Raw genomic sequence first — 20974 nt, forward strand, 5'->3', positions numbered from 1 at the left:
TGCAATGGTCGGAGTCAAAAGGACTTGCACTGTAGGACGCAATGGAGTCTGATTGAAAAAGCAAAGTCCTTAGCTCCTGTCTAGCCTTGTCTAAAATGACAGCCTGGTTTATGATAGTCCCCGAGCTCCACAAACCCAGTGACCCACAGCTCACATGGCCTCTCACACACACACCTGCCAGATGGGGTCCCTCTCCTCTGGAAAGATCTGCAAGTAACGCTGGGCCAGCTGCACAGGCGCCAGGGTCTGCAGCCGCAGGTTAGTCCATGTCTGGAGGAACTTCACCAGGTTCCTAAAGGTGTACAGACCCAGACGGTCGTTCCCGTAGTTGGACAGGTGGGTCATGAAGATGCTGATCTGTGAGGAAGGAGTCAACACAGAACAACATTCAGAGAAACACACAATACAATGCAGGCAGCAATGTCACTTCCAACCACTGTTGCACGAAATACATTTGAGGGGAGAAGAAGGGCTAAAGCAACCATAGAGCCTTCCTCTCCTGATGTTATGGAGGTGTGTCTGGTCTCACCGGGTTGAGGAGCACTGTGAGGAAGAGCTCCCCTCCATTGATGAGTTTGTCCAGCTCCTTGGGTCCACCAGGATACTCGTTGTAGAAGATAGTGTGAGTAAACAGGCCACACGTCTGCCTCGGCAGCACCTACAGTACACAACACAATTAATATTACATAGCAACACATCTGCACAGTGGGGAGTGTCCTAATATAACCGCACCCTGCTGATTCCCAGTCAACAACAAATCAAATACACAAACATTCAAACAGGGCCAGAAATGCTCGGTGACACTATTTCGATGCGTTTTTTCCACTTCACTGACAGCTCAGGTGATTCAATTATCCCCTGAAACTAGAGATCACACTGTGGAAAATAAAATGTGACGCAAATCTTAATGCTGTCAGCAAAACCCATTTCTCGAGCCAAACATAAACCTCTGTCCTAACATAGTTGAAACACAATAAAAACACAATCGATTGGCATCCGAGCACACAATCACAGGAGCAGAACGACCTGGAAAACATTACACTGGCTGTTCAGCTTAGGTGCTGTACACAGTGTATCCATCAGGCTGTGATGTTAGCTAGCTACACAGTGTATCCATCAGGCTGTGATGTTAGCTAGCTACACAGTGTATTCATCAGGCTGTGATGTTAGCTAACTACACAGTGTATCCATCAGGTTGTGATGTTAGCTAGCTACACAGTGTATCCATCAGGTTGTGATGTTAGCTAGCTACACATTGTATTCATCAGGCTGTGATGTTAGCTAGCTACACAGTGTATTCATCAGGCTGTGATGTTAGCTAGCTACACAGTGTAACCATCAGGTTGTGATGTTAGCTAGCTACACATTGTATTCATCAGGCTGTGATGTTAGCTAGCTACACATTGTATTCATCAGGCTGTGATGTTAGCTAGCTACACCGTGTATTCATCAGGCTGTGATGTTAGCTAGCTACACAGTGTATTCATCAGGTTGTGACGTTAGCGAGCTACACGGTGTATCAAATCAAATTTTATTTGTCACATGCACCAAATACAATAGGTGTAGGTAGACCTTACAGTGAAATGCTTACTTACAAGCCCTTAACCAACAATGCAGTTTTAAGAAAATACCTAAAAAAAGTAAGAGATAAGAATAACAAATAAGTAAAGAGCAGCAGTAAATAACAAAAGCGGGGCTATATACAGGGTGTACCAGTACAGAGCCAATGTGCGGGGGCACCGGTGTCGGGGTAATTGAGATAATTATGTACATGCATAACAGCATAGCAGCAGCATTGGGGGGGGGGGGCATTGCAAAAGTCTGGGTAGCCATTTGATTAGCTGTTCAGGAGACTTATGGCTTGGGGGTAGAAGCTGTTTAAAAGCCTCTTGGACCTAGGCGTGGCGCTCCGGTACTGCTTGCCGTGTGGTAGCAGAGAGAACAGTCAGACTAGGGTTGCTGGAGTCTGACAATTTTTGGGCCTTCCTCCAACACCTCCTGGCATAGAGGTCCCGGATGGCAGGAAGCTTGGTCCTGGTGATGTACTGGGCCGTACACACTACCCTCTGTAGTGCCTTGCCGAGCAGTTGCTATACCAGGCAGTGATGCAACCCGTCAGGATGCTCTCGATGGTGCAGCTATAAAACCTTGAGGATCTGAGGACCCATGCCAAAACTTTGCAGTCTCCTGAGGGGGAATAGGTTTTGTCGTGCCCTCTTCCCGACTGTCTTGGTGTGCTTGGACCATGTTAGTTTGCTGGTGATGTGGACACCCTGTCGATGAGGATGGGGGCGTGCTCAGTCCTCCTTTTCCTGTAGTCCACAATCACCGCCTTTGTCTTGATCACGTTGAGGGAGAGGTTGTTGTCCTTGCACCACACTGGCAACACAATCTCAACATCTATCAGGCTGTAATGTTAGCTAGCTACACTGTGTATTTATCAGGCTGTGATATTAACTAGCTACACAGTGTATCGATCAGGCTGTAATCTCTGCTATCTAGGGCTGGGGTAGAAGCAGCAGCTAAGGCAGTACTGAGATGCTTAGAAAAAGAAAGGAAGGAAAGGCTGGATACAGACTGAAGCTCCCAGGATTTTCTCTCTCTGCTTTATAAAACACAGAGCGGGTCACAGCCAACGGGAGTCACAGACTGCTGATGAAGGGGAAAAGAGAGAGTGGAAGAAAGAAAAGAAGAGACACCTCAGAGTCTCTGCCAAGTTCCCGGTGAATATTTCACAGGGACGTGTCGAGATGGGAATTAACATCTACGTGACATCACACTCTTCCACCAGACAAATAACAGAAAACTGCTGGGTCTAGAACAGGAGCATTCTACCAGGATAATGGGGAGAGAAAAAAAAATCACGACATAGTTTGTACATTAATAAAATACAAATGTCTTTAAGCTCTAAAATCTGAGACATTTAAGCATACATTTCTTAAATAGGCAAGCTGTTGTTTATGTCCAGGCAAGCTGTTGTTTATGTCCAGGCCAAGCATATGGACATAAAATTGCACTTTGGAAAGATACTGTACATAAATTGGCATTGACAGACAGATTAACATTTGTCAAAAAATGTGAATGTTCTTGTCACATCACAAGCTAGCAGTTGTCTTCGTTGATTTTGCCAAGGCTGTGATTTGCGGTGAGATTGTCTTTGTTGAGAGTGATAAACATTGCAATTTCCATAATGATCAGTCACACTGTTCCATCTGTCTGTCAGCATGCTTCATTCCATGTGGTGTGGGGAGGAGCAGAGAGAGAGACACAGAAACTGTCTGAGGGGCAGTGAAAAGACCACGCCACTAGGGCATGGCAACACGACTACTTCAGCACTACTGATCCTTCCCTTCACTCTACTCAGCACGTTGTTCCCAACAGCTAAACTAAATTGTTCAAAGCACGCCAAAAAACAAAGCTTTGTCCTTTCAAAGGCACACGCAAGGATTCCAATACCCAGCACTTCCCAAAAGACAGAGATGCAATGCAATGCAACGGTCTACACTTAAACCAGAGTAAATACTTCAAACAGCCTAATTTAACAGTTCTAGTTAAATTATTGAGCACAAACCCATGACTGAAAATAGTTTATACATACAGTAGAACCTAGTGTGTGTGTGTGTGAGAGAGAGAGGGGGGGGGGGGCAGGGTTGAGTCCTTACACTGATGCCACTGTGGTAGAAGCCTCGTCTGAAGCGGGCAGGTTTGAGGTGGGGGTACTCCTCCGTGCTGGTCACCTTGATGCCCCACACCTTCTTCCAAGCGTCGTACAGCTGGACGTGGACGGGGTACACCCCAGAGTGGTGGGGAGCCACCGCGTAGCCCATGTTGGTGGGGATGCCATGCTCCTAGGAAGAGACAACCAGTGGATTCAACACATTGTTAGGATTTAAATCACCCATGCTATTAATACAGAAATAAATACACACACACACATAGGTTTTTCTTTATTTTTACTATTTTCTACATTGCACAATAATAGTGAAGACGTCAAAACTATGAAATAACACATAAGGAATCATGTAGTAACCAAAAGTGTTAAATCAAAATATATTTTTTTATTTGAGATTCTTCAAAGCAGCCACCCTTTGCCTTGAGATGAAGGTGTGATGGTGCTTTGTTGGTGACACTGTCAGTGATTTATCTAGAATTCAAGACACACTTAACCAGCATGGCTACCACAGCATACTGCAGCGATCCTCCATCCCATCTGGTTTGAGCTCAGTGGGACAATCATTTGTTTTTGTTATTGAACAGGACAAACCTACAGGTTGTGTAAGGGCTATTTGACCAAGAAGGATAGGGATGGAGTGCTGCATCAGATGACCTGGCCTCCAGAATCACCCAACCTCAACCCAATTGAGATGGTTTGGGATGAGTTGGACCGCAGAGTGAAGGAAAAGCAGCCAAAAAGTGCTCAGCATATGTGGGAACACTTTCAAGACTGCTGGAAAAACATTCCAGGTGAAGCTGGTTGAGAGAATGCCAAGAGTGTGCAAAGCTGTCATCAAGGGAAAGGGTGGCTACTTTGAAGAATCTCGCATCTAAAATATATTTTGATTGGTTTGACACTTGATTCCATGTGTTATTTCATAGTTTTGATGTCTTCACTATTATTCTATAATGTAGAAAATAGTAAAAATAAAGAAAAACCCTTGAATGAGTAGGTGTTCTAAACTTTTGCCAGGTAGTGTACAGTGCCTTGCGAAAGTATTCGGCCCCCTTGAACTTTGCGACCTTTTGCCACATTTCAGGCTTCAAACATAAAGATATAAAACTGTATTTTTTTGTGAAGAATCAACAACAAGTGGGACACAATCATGAAGTGGAACGACATTTATTGGATATTTCAAACTTTTTTAACAAATCAAAAACTGAAAAATTGGGCGTGCTAAATTATTCAGCCCCCTTAAGTTAATACTTTGTAGCGCCACCTTTTGCTGCGATTACAGCTGTAAGGCGCTTGGGGTATGTCTCTTATCAGTTTTGCACATCGAGAGACTGAAATTTTTTCCTATTCCTCCTTGCAAAACAGCTCAAGCTCAGTGAGGTTGGATGGAGAGCATTTGTGAACAGCAGTTTTCAGTTCTTTCCACAGATTCTCGATTGGATTCAGGTCTGGACTTTGACTTGGCCATTCTAACACCTGGATATGTTTATTTTTGAACCATTCCATTGTAGATGTTGCTTTATGTTTTGGATCATTGTCTTGTTGGAAGACAAATCTCCGTCCCAGTCTCAGGTCTTTTGCAGACTCCATCAGGTTTTCTTCCAGAATGGTCCTGTACTTGGCTCCATCCATCTTCCCATCAATTTTAACCATCTTCCCTGTCCCTGCTGAAGAAAAGCAGGCCCAAACCATGATGCTGCCACCACCATGTTTGACAGTGGGGATGGTGTGTTCAGGGTGATGAGCTGTGTTGCTTTTACGCCAAACATAACGTTTTGCATTGTTGCCAAAAAGTTCAATTTTGGTTTCATCTGACCAGAGCACCTTCTTCCACATGTTTGGTGTGTCTCCCAGGTGGCTTGTGGCAAACTTTAAACAACACTTTTTATGGATATCTTTAAGAAATGGCTTTCTTCTTGCCACTCTTCCATAAAAGCCAGATTTGTGCAATATACGACTGACTGATTGTTGTCCTATGGACAGAGTCTCCCACCTCAGCTGTAGATCTCTGCAGTTCATCCAGAGTGATCATGGGCCTCTTGGCTGCATCTCTGATCAGTCTTCTCCTTGTATGAGCTGAAAGTTTAGAGGGACAGCCAGGTCTTGGTAGATTTGCAGTGGTCTGATACTCCTTCCATTTCAATATTATCGCTTGCACAGTGCTCCTTGGGATGTTTAAAGCTTGGGAAATCTTTTTGTATCCAAATCCGGCTTTAAACTTCTTCACAACAGTATCTCGAACCTGCCTGGTGTGTTCCTTGTTCTTCATGATGCTCTCTGCGCTTTTAATGGACCTCTGAGACTATCACAGCGCAGGTGCATTTATACGGAGACTTGATTACACTCAGGTGGATTGTATTTATCATCATTAGTCATTTAGGTCAACATTGGATCATTCAGAAATCCTCACTGAACTTCTGGAGAGAGTTTGCTGCACTGTATGTATGTGAAGATGATCACAGAGTGAAAGACTGGAAACTACCTGGCTCATCCTCCATGTTCCCAGTTCTATCAGCACTAAAAGCTCCTAAAGGATAGAAGCGGCCGCGGCTCAAAACTGTGCTCTTTATTAAGCTTTTGCTGAAAAGATGATTGCATTTATTTTTCAAATTTGTTTTACCTCCTTTTTCTCCCCAATTTCTTGGTATCCAATTGTTGGTAGTTACTGTCTTGTCTCATCGCTACAACTCCCATATGGGCTCGGGAGAGACGAAGGTCGAGAGCATGCGTCTTCCGAAACACAACCCAACCAAGCCGCACCGCTTCTTAACACAGCGCGCATCCAAACAAGAAGCCAGTGTGTCAGAGGAAACACCGTACACCTTGCGGACTGGTCAGCGCGCACTGCGCCTGGCCCGCCACAGGAGTCGCTAGTGCGCAATGAGACAAGGATATCCCTACCGGCCAAACCCTCCCTAACCCGGACGATGCTAGGCCAATTGTGCGTCGCCCCAAGGACCTCCGAATCTGTCGTTCTGCCCCTGAACAGGCAGTTAACCCACTGTTCCTAGGCCGTCATTGAAAATAAGAATTTGTTCTTAACCGACTTGCCTAGTTAAATAAAGGTCAAATAAAAAAAAAATATTTTTTTGGCCCATTCCTCCATGCAGATCTCCTCTAGAGCAGTGATGTTTTGGGGCTGTTGCTGGGCCACATGGACTTTCAACTCCCTCCAAAGATTTTCTATGGGGTTGAGATCTGGAGACTGGCTAGGCCACTCCAGGACCTTGAAATCCACTCCTTCATTGCCCGGGCGGTGTGTTTGGGATCATTGTCATGCTGAAAGACCCAGCCACGTTTCATCTTCAATGCCCTTGCTGATGGAAGGAGGTTTTCACTCAAAATCTCACGATACATGGCCCCATTCATTCTTTCCTTTACGCGGATCAGTCGTCCTGGTCCCTTTGCAGAAAAACAGCCCCATGCTTCACAGTAGGTATGGTGTTCTTTGGATGCAACTCAGCATTCTTTGTCCTCCAAACACGACGAGTTGAGTGTTTACCAAAAAGTTATATTTTGGTTTCATCTGACCATATGACATTCTCCCAATATTCTTCTGGATCATCCAAATGCTCTCTAGCAAACTTCAGACGGGCCTGGACATGTACGGGCTTAAGCAGGGGTCACGTCTGGCACGGCAGGATTTGAGTCCCTGGCGGCGTAGTGTGTTACTGATGGTAGGCTTTGTTACATTGGTCCCAGCTCTCTGCAGGTCATTCACTAGGTCCCACCGTGTGGCTCTGGGATTTTTGCTCACCGTTCTTGTGATCATTTTGACCCCACGGGGTGAGATCTTGCGTGGAGCCCCAGGTCGAGGGAGATTATCAGTGGTCTTGTATGTCTTCCATTTCCTAATAATTGCTCCCACAGTTGATTTCTTCAAACCAAGCTGCTTACCTATTGCAGATTCAGTCTTCCCAGCCTGGTGCAGGTCTACAATTTTGTTTCTGGTGTCCTTTGACAGCTCTTTGGTCTTGGCCATAGTGGAGTTTGGAGTGTGACTGTTTGAGGTTGTGGACAGGTGTATTTTATACTGATAACAAAGTCAAACAGGTGCCATTAATACAGGTAACGAGTGAAGGACAGAGGACCCTCTTAAAGAAGAAGTTACAGGTCTGTGAGAGCCAGAAATCTTGCTTGTTTGTAGGGGACTAAATACTTATTTCCCACCATAATTTGCAAATAAATTCATTAAAAATCCTACAATGTGATTTTCTGGATTATTCCCCCTAATTTTCTGTCATAGTTGACGTGTACCTTTGATGAAAATTAAAGGCGTCTCTCATCTTTTTAAGTGGGAGAACTTGCACAATTGGTGGCTGACTAAATACTTTTTTGCCCCACTGTGTACTCAATTAGAATTTGGTAGCATTGCCTTTAAATTGTTTAACTTGGGTCAAAAGTTTCAGGTAGCCTTCCACAAGCTTCCCACAATAAGTTGGCTGAATTTTGGCCCATTCCTTCTGACAGAGCTGGTGTAACTGAGTCAGGTTTGTAGGCCTCCATGCTGACACACACTTTTTCAGTTCTGCCAACACATTTTCTATAGGATTGAGGTCAGGGCTTTGTGATGGCCACTCCAATACCTAGACTCTGTTTCGCCACAACTTTGTTCGTATGCTTTGGGTCATTGTCCATTTGGAAGACCCATTTGCGACCAAGCTTCAACTTCCTGACGTATGTCTAGAGATGTTGCTTCAATATATCCGCGTAATTTTCCCTTCCTCATAATACCATTTATTTTATGAAGTGCACCAGTCCCACCTGCAGCAAAGCACCCCCACAACATGATGCTGCCACCCCCGTGCTTCACGGTTGGGATGGTATTCTTCGGCATGCAAGCCTCCCCCTTTTTCCTCCAAACATAACGATGGTCATTATGGCCAAACAGTTCTATTTTTGTTTCATCAGGCCAGAGGACATTAATCCAAAAAGTACGATCTTGGTCACCATATGCAGTTGCAAACCGTCATCTGGCTTTTTTAAAGGTGATTTTGGAGCAGTGGCTTCTTCCTTGCTGAGCGGTCTTTCAGGTTATGTCAATACAGGACTTGTTTTACTGTGGATATAGATACTTTTGTTTCTGTTTCCTCCAGCATCTTCATAAGGTAATTTGCTGTTGTTCTGGGATTGATTTGCACTTTTCGCACCAAAGTACATTAATCTCTAGAGACCGAACGAGTATCCTTCCTGAGCAGTATGACGGCTACATGGTCCCATGGTGTTCATACTTGCGTACTATTGTTTGTACAGATGGACGTGGTACCTTCAGGCATTTGGAAATTGCTCCCAAGAATGAACCAGACTTGTGGAGTTCTACAATTATTTTTTTTCTGAGGTCTTGGCTGATTTCTTTTGATCTTCCCATGATGACAAGCAAAGAGGCACTGAGTTTGTACACCTCCAATTGACTCAAATTATGTCAATTAGCCTATTAGAAGCTTCTAAAGCCATGACATCATTTTCTGGAAATTTCCAAGCTGTTTAAAGGCACAGTCAACTTAGTGTATGTAAACTTCTGACCCACTGGAATTGTGATACAGTGAATTATAGGTGAAATAATCTGTTTGTAAACAATTATTTAAAAAATGACTTGCATCATGCACAAAGTAGATGTCCTAACCGACTTGCCAAAACTAAAGTTTGTTAACAAGAAATTTGTTGAGTGGTTGAAAAACGAGTTAAGTGTATGTAACCTTCCGATTTCAACTGTATATATTTTTTATTTATTTTTTAATCCATGTTTTTTTTTGGTCAATGAAATTATAACATTCAAATAGATTTATTTTCCATTTTTACCAACAGTACCAGTACGACCCCCAGTCAGCGTAGAGCAGGACCCCCAACCTACCTGTGCAAACCTCCTGTTGAGGAGCATCTGTTCAGCTAGCACCGACTGGTTGTGGAAGAGGTGGGGCTGCATGTGACTCCACATGTGGGGGAACCACCAGAACTCCTTCCCATAGGAGAGGAGCAGGTCATCCCCCAGGTCCTCCTCATCTGTACCTGGAGCATAGAGACACACAGAGGGGATTTAGTCTAGTCTACATATATACAGACATGGCATGGGCAAGGGTGTGTGCTGGTGTTGAAAACCTACCGATATACAGTATCAGTCAAAAGTTTGGGCACACCTACTCATTCAAGGGTTTTTCTTTATTTGTACTATTTTCTACATCATGGAATAATAGTGAAGACATAACTGTGAAATAACACATTTGGAATCATGAAGTAACCCAAAAAGTGTTAAACAAATCTAAATATATGTTACATTTCTAAAAGTAGCCACCCTTTGCCTTGATGACAGCTTTGCACACTCTTGGCATTCTCTTAACCAGCTTAGACTGGAAGGAGTTCCCACATATACTGAGGAGTTGTTGGCTGCTTTTCCTTCACTCTGCGGTCCAACTCATCCCAAACCATTTCAATTGGGTTGATGTCGGGTGATTGTGGAGGTCAGGTCATCTGATGTAGCACATCATCCCTCGCCTTGGTCAAATAGCCCTTACAGTCTGCCTGGATGTGTGTTGGGTCATTGTTCTGTTGAAAAACATAGTCCCACTAAGCGCAAACCAGATGGGATGGCGTATTGCTGCAGAATGCTGTGGTACTCATGCTAGTTAAGTGTGCCTTGAATTCAAAATAGATCACAGACAGTGTCACCAGCAAAGCACCCCCACACCATCACACCTTCTCCTCCATGCTTCACGGTGGGAAGCACACATGCATAGATAATCCGTTCACCTACCCTGCGTCTCACAATGACACAGCAGTTGGGACCAAAATTCTCTAATTTGGACCAAAAGGACAGATTTCCACCAGTCTAATGTCTACTGTTTGTGTTTCTTGGCCCAAGCAAGTCTCTTATTGGTGTCCTTTAGTAGTGGTTTCTTTGCAGCAATTTGACCATGAAGGCCTGATTCACGCAGTCTCCTCTGAACAGTCTGGTAACTCTAATGAACTTACCTGGGTCTGGGTCTGGGTCTTTCTTTCCTGTTGCGGCCCTCATGAGAGCCAGTTTCATCACAGCGCTTGATGGTTTTTACGACTGCACTTGAATAAACTTTCAAAGTTCTTGAATTGTTCCGGATTGACTGACCTTCATGTCCTAAAGTAATGGACTGTCATTTCTCTTTGCTTATTTGAGCTGTTCTTGTTCCGGATTGACTGACCTTCATGTCCTAAAGTAATGGACTGTCGTTTCTCTTTGCTTATTTGAGCTGTTCTTACCATAATATGGACTTGGTATTTTAGCAAATAGGGCTATATTCTGAATACCACCCCTACCTTGTCACATCACAACTGATTGGCTCAAACACATTAAGGAAATAAATTCCACAAATTAACTTTTAACAAGGCACACCTGTTAATTGAAATGTTAATTAATTAAATAAATTGTTAATTGAAATGCATTCCTAGTGACTACCTCATGAATCTGGTTGAGAGAATGCCAAGCAGGTGCAAAGCTGTCATCAAGGCAAACAGTGGCTACTTTGAAAAATCTCAAATATATTTGATTTGTTTAATACTTTTTTGTTTACTACATTATTCCATATGTGCTATTTCATAGTTTTGATGTCTTCACTATTATTTTATAATGTAGAAAATAATGAAAACTAAGAAAAACCCTTGAATGAGTAGGCGTCCAAACTTCTGACTGGTAGTGTATGTGCTGGGCAAATCTAAAAGCAAGTTCATTATATTAAGCATCAACAGTAATGCAATAATTGATTTGGACATTTGATCCATGAATTTTCTTTGTGAAGTAACTGATGATGTAATCTTGGTTAACCGAGAACTAAAATCACGTGTCATTTGGTCAAACATTTACATAGTCTGTCCACGAGAGATTATTGATGTTTGTCTGCCATAAGACATTGTATTTGATCCCCCTGAGTGTTACGTCATGCAGTGGGTCTGTCCACTCCACCCACCAGTATGGAAGAACTTCCCAGAGAAGCCCAGGTTGAAGGTGAAGTTGGGGACGGAGGTTCGGAGGTCATTCTGGGTCTCCAGTAGGGCCTAGACAGAGGAGACAGGGACAATTTAAGACTCATTCACATGCATTTATTTTTTAAATACATATATGTTTAAGTATGTTGCATGTTTATTGGATAGAGAAAGATGGAGCTGAAAGGTAGGAGAAGAGTGTGCTGAAAGAGCCTATGCTAGCAGTGATACATCGTGTGTGTCAGAGGAAATGTCTTAGACCACTAGGCCACCACATATGCATTCTTTGTCACTCGCAACAGATGTCATTAGAGCGCGCAACAGAACAGTGTACTTGTCTACACTCGGTTTGTTGTTTTTATGAAATATACTGAAAAATATAAATCGCAACATGCAACAATTTCAACGAATTTACTGAGTTACAGTTCATCCAAGGAAATCAGTCAATTGAAATAAATTAGGCCCTAATCTATGGACTTCACATGACTGGGCAGGGGCGCAGCCATGAATGGGTATAGGCCCACCCACTTGGGAGCCAGGCCCAGCCAAACCAATTTATTCCACACAAAAGGGCTTTATTATAGACAGAAATACTCCTCAGTTTCATCAGCTGTCCAGGTGACTGGTCTCAGACGATCCTGCAGATGAAGACTAATGTGGAGGTCCTGGGCTGGCGTGGTTACACATGGTCTGCGGTTGTGAGGCTGGTTGGACGTACTGCCAAATTCTCTAAAACGACGTTGGAGTGTTATGGTAGAGAAATTAACATTAAATTCTCTCGCAACAGCTCTGGTGGACATTTCTGCAGTCAGCATGCCAACTGCAAGCTCCCACAAAACTTGAGACATCTGTGGCATTGTGTTGTGACAAAACGTAACATTCCCGAACTGCCTTTTGTTGTCCCCTGCACAAGGCTGCACCTGTCTAATGATAATGCTGATCGATATGCCACACCAGTCAGGTGGGTGGATTATCCTGGCAAAGGAGAAATGCTCACTAACAGGGACGTAAATAAATTTGTGAACAAAATTAGAGAGAAATAAGCTTTTAGTGAGTACGGAACATTACTGGGATCTTTTATGGGACCAACACTTTACATGATGCGTTTATATTTTTGTTCAGTATAGTCTTCATTAAATAATTTTTAATTATAGCTAAATTTTTGTATTGCTAAGGATTCTGCAACGTCAGTGCCGGCAGGGTAGCCTAGTGGTTAGAGAGTTGGACTAGTAACCGAAAGGTTTCATGTTCAAATCCCCGAGCTGACAAGGTACAAATCTGTCGTTCTGCCCCTGAACAGGCAGTTAACCCACTGTTCCTAGGCCGTCATTGAAAATAAGAATGTGTTCTTAACTAGGCAACTGACTTGCCTAGTTAAATAAAGGTAAAATGTAATAAAATAAAACATTTAGGTATAGGCGACATGGGCAGCCGCCCAGGGCAGCATCTTGCGGGGGGCGGCCACAGATTTGTTTTGTTGGAATGGTGACATTTGTGCGATCGGTTTTCTATTGCTCATTTGCTCGTCACGTCAATATCATGTCACCGTGTGGAACTGTGGGTCAATAATACTTGTCGGAGTGAACTACCTGATTCTAATTTGTAAGCTAGGCAGGCTACTGCCTGGGAAGGTCTCCCACTCAGAAGTACGAGATGGGAAGGGGGCGGGGGTAGGTTAACCTCAGGTCTCCCCCCTGGAAGCCCGAGGTATGGGGAGCGGGGGAAACGATCAAATAGCGCACCTCTAACTTTGTACAGTACTAATGCAATTAGTAAAATCAGTCACACTACGAAATGCTACCAAATGAATCACAATTCATTCATAATACTGTGAATATAGTTTCACAGACATATTGTCTTTGTTACTTCTTTTTGATATTTATATGTCTTATTTTTGTGTTTTTGTATATTATTATATATATATATATATATATATATATATATATATATATATATATATATATATATATATATATATATATATATATATATATATATATATATATATATATATATATATATATATATATATATATACATACATGTTATGGTTATTAATTTTCGTTGTTCCAAATGTCTGAATAAAAATTACAGTTAGTGCAGAATGGTGGGATTCAGGGAGCCATACAATCTAGAAACGCCACTGCGCGACGTGGTCAGTCATTACGGCTGGGACCTCAAATTTGTGTCCTGTTAAGTAGCATTTAGCTGCTAGCCATCTTGAAAACGGAGCAGGCTAATGCTAACAGTGCTAGCCCACTGGTGTTTTTATCCCCCGCTGGGCACAAATGCCTTAGGTGTTAGATGATTTCCACACAATCACAAGATGAAGATAAGGTGGAACTGGAAAATAGACAGGAATTTGTTTGCCCTAAATGCACCACCATCAAGCAGTTTAGTGAAGATATCCTCCTGCTGTTAGCTCATCTGCGGGAAAAGGATAACCTGCTTTCTCAGTACACCGACCTTGCTGTAACTTAGGTAAACCACATCTCATTTTTAAATTCCTCCTATAGCAAAGCTGTCGATGAGTCGGGGTTCCAGGATTATTTCCAGCAACACTGAAAACCGTTTTAGAGACTGACAGACAGTGTCTGGTAGTGCTCCAGTCCTCCCTGTCAGAATAAGCAACAGAGGACTTGGAAACCATATAAACTCCTGTACAAATGGCACTATGGTTATTGTGAGTAACATAATAGTTTTATTTTTTTATTTTTTAACTCTGCCTTCTAGTGAGTTTATAGAAAAAGTAATCTATCATTCTGTTAGATTCAAGACTGTCAGAAAATGTGGCTGTAATATGAATCATTTGGTTGTTATTCCATTGGTTACCTCGAGGCAGATGCCCCAGGGGCAAAGTGGCACTGTAAAGGCCACCAAAGCACTGATTTATCAGTAAAGAAAAAGAGTCTGACTCCAAGGCCATTTAATTACTGAATCTACTGAGCTCTACGGACTTGATCCAACATGTTACTGGGCCCACCCATAACCACAGCCATACTCTGGACCTGGTTATTACCAAGGGGCTTTCTACTGGACCTGGTTATTACCAAGGGGCTTTCTTCTGACATTTCCTCTATTGTTGATGTTGCTTTATCTGATCACCACTGCAGATTTTTTACTACCTTGTTGCCCATAACACATTATTAAGAAACGCTATCTGACCTCTGAAGTTGCCACAGATTTTATTGAGTGTATGAACAACACGCCAAAACCTATTCTGCCTTCCTCTTGTGATGATTCATTTAATATCAAATTGAGAGTAACCATTGATGCCATAGCTCCGGTAGAGTTGAAAAAGGCCACATCCAAACAGAGAGCCCCTTGAACGAGTGAGGCAACTAATCAAGTAAAGAGAAACTGCAGAAAGGAAGAGTGGCAGTGGAGAAGGTTAAAGTTGCAGGTCCATTATGATATCCTGAGACAGTAACTTGGCATATATAACAAGGCCATTAGAAATACCAGACGGACTCATTTTTCTAACTTGATCACTATTAAATCAGAATAATTCCAGAGTGTTCTTCTCAACCATTGATGGCCTGATAAATCCTCCCCCATTAAAAACCTATGTGAACTTTTCTTCCCATCTAAATGTGATGAGTTTGCGGCATATTTCAGAGATAAGATAACCAACATTAGGCTGGGTATCAGTCAAGCAAGCCTTGATGAGAAGTGCCATAGCCTACCACGCAAAGGCAAAATTGATTTTTTACCCCCTCGTTTACAGACGTGCTCAGGAAAGTGATATCACAACTTAAGAATTCAACTTGCCTTCTCAATCCTATCCCTACCACCTTCTTCAAAACAGTTTTTAATTGCATATCTGAAATAGTGCGAGCTATTGTCAAATCACTCCCTGTTCACAGGAACTTTCCCAACTGCACTAAAAACTGCTATGGTGAAACATTTTACATTACTTTTCTTCATAATCTAGTTTCTTCAGCTCTTAGTAATTTTTGTCCAATCTCCAACCTTTCATTCTTAAGCAAAATTCTGGAGAAATTGGTTTTCAAACAGTAAATATATACACTGCTCAAAAAAATAAAGGGAACACTTAAACAACACAATGTAACTCCAAGTCAATCACACTTCTGTGAAATCAAACTGTCCACTTAGGAAGCAACACTGATTGACAATAAATGTCACATGCTGTTGTGCAAATGGAATAGACAACAGGTGGAAATTATAGGCAATTAACAAGACACTGCCAAGAGTGGTTCTACAGGTGGGGACCACAGACCACTTCTCAGTTCCTATGCTTCCTGGCTGATGTTTTGGTCACTTTTGAATGCTGGCGGTGCTTTCACTCTAGTGGTAGCATGAGACGGAGTCTACAACCCACACAAGTGGCTCAGGTAGTGCAGCTCATCCAGGATGGCACATCAATGCGAGCTGTGGCAAGAAGGTTTGCTGTGTCTGTCAGTGTAGTGTCAAGAGCATGGAGGCACTACCAGGAGACAGGCCAGTACATCAGGAGACGTGGAGGAGGCCGTAGGAGGGCAACAACCCAGCAGCAGGACCGCTACCTCCGCCTTTGTGCAAGGAGGAGCACTGCCAGAGCCCTGCAAAATAACCTCCAGCAGGCCACAAATGTGCATGTGTCTGCACAAATGGTCAGAAACAGACTCCATGAGGGTGGTATGAGGGCCCGACGTCCACAGGTGGGGGTTGTGCTTACAGCCCAACACCGTGCAGGACGTTTTTCATTTGCCAGAGAACACCAATATTGGCAAATTCGCCACTGGCGCCCTGTGCTCTTCACAGATGAAAGCAGGTTTACACTGAGCATGTGACAGACGTGACAGTCTGGAGACGCCGTGGAGAACGTTCTGCTGCCTGCAACATCCTCCAGCATGACCGGTTGGCGGTGGGTCAGTCATGGTGTGGGGTGGCATTTCTTTGGGGGGCCGCACAGCCCTCCATGTGCTCACCAGAGGTAGCCTGACTGCCATTAGGTACCTAGATGAGATCCTCAGACCCCTTGTGAGACCATATGCTGGTGCGGTTGGCCCTGGGTTCCTCCTAATGCAAGACAATGCTAGATCTCATGTGGCTGGAGTGTGTCAGCAGTTCCTGCAAGAGGAAGGCATTGATGCTATGGACTGGCCCGCCCATTCCCCAGACCTGAATCCAATTGAGCACATCTGGGACATCATGTCTCGCTCATACAGGCACGTGGAGGCCACACACACTACTGAGCCTCATTTTGACTTGTTTTAAGGACATTACAAAGTTGGATCAGCCTGTAGTGTGGTTTTCCACTTTAATTTTGAGTGTGACTCCAAATCCAGACCTCCATGGGTTGATACATTTGATTTCCTTTGATAATTTTTGTGTGATTTTGTTGTCAAACAGCGCTCGGCCAAACAGCGCTCTGTCCTTGTACTCTTGGATTTAAGTGCTGCATCCGACAATGTTAAACTTCTTGGATATAGGGGGCACTATTTTAATTTTTGGATGAAAAACGTTCCCGTTTTGAACAAGATATTTTGTCACGAAAAGATGCTCGACTATGCATATAATTGACAGCTTTGGAAAGAAAACACTCTGACGTTTCCAAAACTGCAAAGATATTGTCTGTGAGTGCCACAGATCTGATGTTACAGGCGAAACCCAGATAAAAATCCAATCAGGAAGTGCCGCATTTTTTTAAACAGCCTCATGCCAATGACTCCTTATATGGCTGTGAAAGAGCTAGGAGTCAGCTTACGTTTTCCACGTCAGCTTACGTTTTCCACATCCTCAAAAACACTTTGAGGATGGATCCTAAACAACGTTTGCCGTGTTTCTGTTGATATTATGGAGCAAATTTCGAAAAAAGTTTGGCGTTATAGTTGAAGTATTTTCGGTCGATTTCTCAGCCAAGCAGGATGAACAAACGTGACGTTTTTCGCCTACAAAAATATTATTTTTGGAAAAAAGGAACATTTGCTATCTAACTGTGAGTCTCCTGAGTGAAAGCATCTGAAGTTCTTCAAAGGTAAATTATTTAATTTGGTTGCTTTTCTTATTTTTGTGAAAATGTTGCCTGCTGCCAGCACAGCCTAGCATAGCATTATGCCATGCTAAACTTACACAAATGCTTGTCTAGCGTTGGCTGTAACGCATATTTAGAAAATCTGAGATGACAGTGTTGTTAACAAAAGGCTAAGCTTGTATTTCAATATATTTATTTCATTTCATTTGCGATTTTCATGAATAGGAAACGTTGCGTTATGGTAATGCGCTTGAGGCTATGATTACGCTCCCGGATACGGGATTGCTCGTCGCTAGAGGTTAACCATGATGACCTTCTGGACAGACTGTAAAGATGGGTTAGATGTCCGGTCCAGTTCTAAATTGGTTTAGGACCTGTTTACCGGTCGAGATTGAATGATGTTCTCTAAAGGTGACAGAGAAAACACACTGAATGATGGCGTTCCACAAGGTTGGATTTTGGGTCCGGCAGCGTTATCAGAAAGCACAGCATTGATTTTCACTGCTACACAGACGATACACAACTTTGCATTTCTGGGTCACCAGAGGATATTATTAGACAGTGTTAGTGATGTAAATAATTACATGGATCTCAACTTCCTCCAGCTAAATCAAGACGAGACCAAGGTACATATTGTTGGAGCAAAAGCACAGAGAGAGAAACTGGCCGCACATTTGAATTCACATGCAATAAAAGATAAAACAGCAGGTAAAACACCTAGGTGTTATTTTAGATTCTGAACTTTTGAATCACACAATAGGAATGTGACCAAAATAGCTTTTTACCTAGGTGTGGCCGTTTCTCTCTTAGGCTGATAAGATTCATCCATGCTTTTATTACAAGCAGGCTTGACTACTGTGATTTTCTCCTGTCTGGTCTACCCAAGAAAGCCATTGATCAACTGCAAAACATACATAATGCTGCAGCACAGGTACTGACTAAGACCAGACAGAGAGCACACAGACTGGTTTTAAGGTCTCTGCACTGGCTGCCTGTGAGTTTTATTGGTTTTGAAATCAATCCACGATTGTGCATCCCAATACATGTCAGACATGCTTTTAAGTTATGTACCCAGTCCTACCCTCAGGTCCTATGGTACTGGCCTTTTAACTGTACCAAAGCCTAGAACAAAGACACAGGGAGAGGCAGCCTTTGGTTATTCCCCCAGCCTCTGGAATAGCCTGCGAGAGAACCTGAGGCCCTGAAACTGTGGACATATTTTAGAGATCTTAAAACATCTTCTTAGCTTTGCTTTTCCTTCAAGTGTTTTTTAGTCATTCAGAGGGTCATTCCTTTATTAAAAAAAAATAAATCTTATGTTTGTTGTAAATATTTCAGATTTTATTTTCATTGTTTATACATTTTGTCCTGTGCAGCACATTGCATTCCATGTCGGAAATGTGCTTTATAAATAAAGCTTGATTTGATTTTCTCTAAGGCCTGTAGTTAGCAGTAGTATTCAGCCCCCCCCCCCCCACCTTCATTACCGTATCCATATTCAAACTGTCCTCATCCCTCAATTCCCTTTCCATATTCACTTTGCATCTGCATCTATTTGTTTTTAAGGTTTAGCCCCCCCCCCCCCCCCCCCCGGCTCAATCAGAGCCTGATTCATATTTAACACTGTTGTGGTCCGCCGACATACAAGACAACTCAACAAGACCGCTTTGATTGTGTTTATGTTTCATTCCCCCCCCCCCCTCTTCACTGAAAGTCACTCCCTCGCACCGGGGGAGGGGAGGAAGAAGAGAAAACAACACAAAGCCGTATCAAATATTTATGCTGCAGGCAAGTCTGTGGACGCCCTTTGAACGGCAACTCATCACACAAAGCAAAGCTGGAGAAGAGTAGTTCAACTGAGCTTCATACCCTGCTGCTGTGGGAGGGAGGCTGTACGGACAAACACCGTCCTCTGGGTTTGAGGGAGAAAGAGAAAGATGTGGAGGAACGCTGGAGGGCGGCTCCTGACCTTTAGTTTGTATTAAGTGTTTGTCTGAGCTGAGGAGGCTGTATGGAGGGAATCCAGTAACAGAGTCTTATTCTATTTTCAAACGAGGCATTGGATAGAAATACAAGAAAATATATTCTGTTCCACTCCGCTGCACTAATCCTTCCTCTCCATTCTTCTCTCGCTCTCCCCCCATTCTTCTCTCGCTCTCCCCCCATTCTTCTCTCGCTCTCCCCATTCTTCTCTCGCTCTCCCCATTCTTCTCTCGCTCTCCCCCCATTCTTCTCTCGCTCTCCCCCCATTCTTCTCTCTCTCCCCCCATTCTTCTCTCGCTCTCCCCCCATTCTTCTCTCGCTCTCCCCCCATTCTTCTCTCTCTCTCCCTCCATTCTTCTCTCGCTCTCCCCCCATTCTTCTCTCTCTCTCCCTCCATTCTTCTCTCGCTCTCCCTCCATTCTTCTCTCGCTCTCCCTCCATTCTTCTCTCGCTCTCCCTCCATTCTTCTCTCGCTCTCCCTCCATTCTTCTCTCGCTCTCCCTCCATTCTTCTCTCGCTCTCCCCCCATTCTTCTCTCGCTCTCCCCCCATTCTTCTCTCGCTCTCCCCCCATTCTTCTCTCGCTCTCCCCCCATTCTTCTCTCGCTCTCCCCCCATTCTTCTCTCGCTCTCCCCCCATTCTTCTCTCGCTCTCCCCCCATTCTTCTCTCGCTCTCCCCCCATTCTTCTCTCGCTCTCCCCCCATTCTTCTCTCGCTCTCCCCCCATTCTTCTCTCGCTCTCCCCCCATTCTTCTCTCGCTCTCCCCCCATTCTTCTCTCGCTCTCCCCCCATTCTTCTCTCGCTCTCCCCCCATTCTTCTCTCGCTCTCCCCCCATTCTTCTCTCGCTCTCCCCCCATTCTTCTCTCGCTCCCCCCCATTCTTCTCTCTCACCCCATTCTTCTCTCGCTCTCCCCCCATTCTTCTCTCGCTCTCCCCCCATTCTTCTCTCGCTCTCCCCCCATTCTTCTCTCGCTCCCCCCCATTCTTCTCTCGCTCTCCCCCCATTCTTCTCTCGCTCTCACCCCATTCTTCTCTCGCTCCCCCCCATTCTTCTCTCGCTCTCCCCCATTCTTCTCTCGCTCTCCCCCCATTCTTCTCTCTCACCATTCTTCTCTCGCTCTCCCCCCATTCTTCTCTCTCACCATTCTTCTCTCGCTCTCCCCCCATTCTTCTCTCGCTCTCACCCCATTCTTCTCTCGCTCTCACCCCATTCTTCTCTCGCTCTCACCCCATTCTTCTCTCGCTCTCACCCCATTCTTCTCTCGCTCCCCCCCATTCTTCTCTCGCTCTCCCCCCATTCTTCTCTCGCTCTCCCCCCATTCTTCTCTCGCTCTCCCCCCATTCTTCTCTCGCTCTCTGGTTGTTGAGGGGATATAGACAGTGAAAATGGCA

At 43.9% G+C, this 20974-nt stretch overlaps 1 protein-coding gene across 7 annotated transcripts in view; it reads right to left on the reverse strand.

Moving 5' to 3' along the window:
* The window catches only part of LOC110510194 (bifunctional heparan sulfate N-deacetylase/N-sulfotransferase 1), a 144538-nt gene that overhangs the window by 32940 nt on the left and 90624 nt on the right, over positions 1 to 20974 (reverse strand). For all 7 annotated transcript variants that reach the window (XM_036968304.2, XM_036968306.2, XM_036968305.2 and 4 more), the window contains 5 exons: positions 11605 to 11692; positions 9522 to 9676; positions 3663 to 3848; positions 530 to 658; positions 175 to 357 (listed from right to left, as the gene is read on the reverse strand). In XM_036968304.2, coding sequence (XP_036824199.1) covers positions 175 to 357; positions 530 to 658; positions 3663 to 3848; positions 9522 to 9676; positions 11605 to 11692 — 741 coding nt within the window. The remainder of the gene's footprint in view (positions 1 to 174; positions 358 to 529; positions 659 to 3662; positions 3849 to 9521; positions 9677 to 11604; positions 11693 to 20974) is intronic.

Source organism: Oncorhynchus mykiss, chromosome 29 (genome assembly GCF_057628025.1).
Source record: "Oncorhynchus mykiss isolate SJ-2025 chromosome 29, ASM5762802v1, whole genome shotgun sequence".
Classification (NCBI taxonomy): domain Eukaryota; kingdom Metazoa; phylum Chordata; class Actinopteri; order Salmoniformes; family Salmonidae; genus Oncorhynchus; species Oncorhynchus mykiss.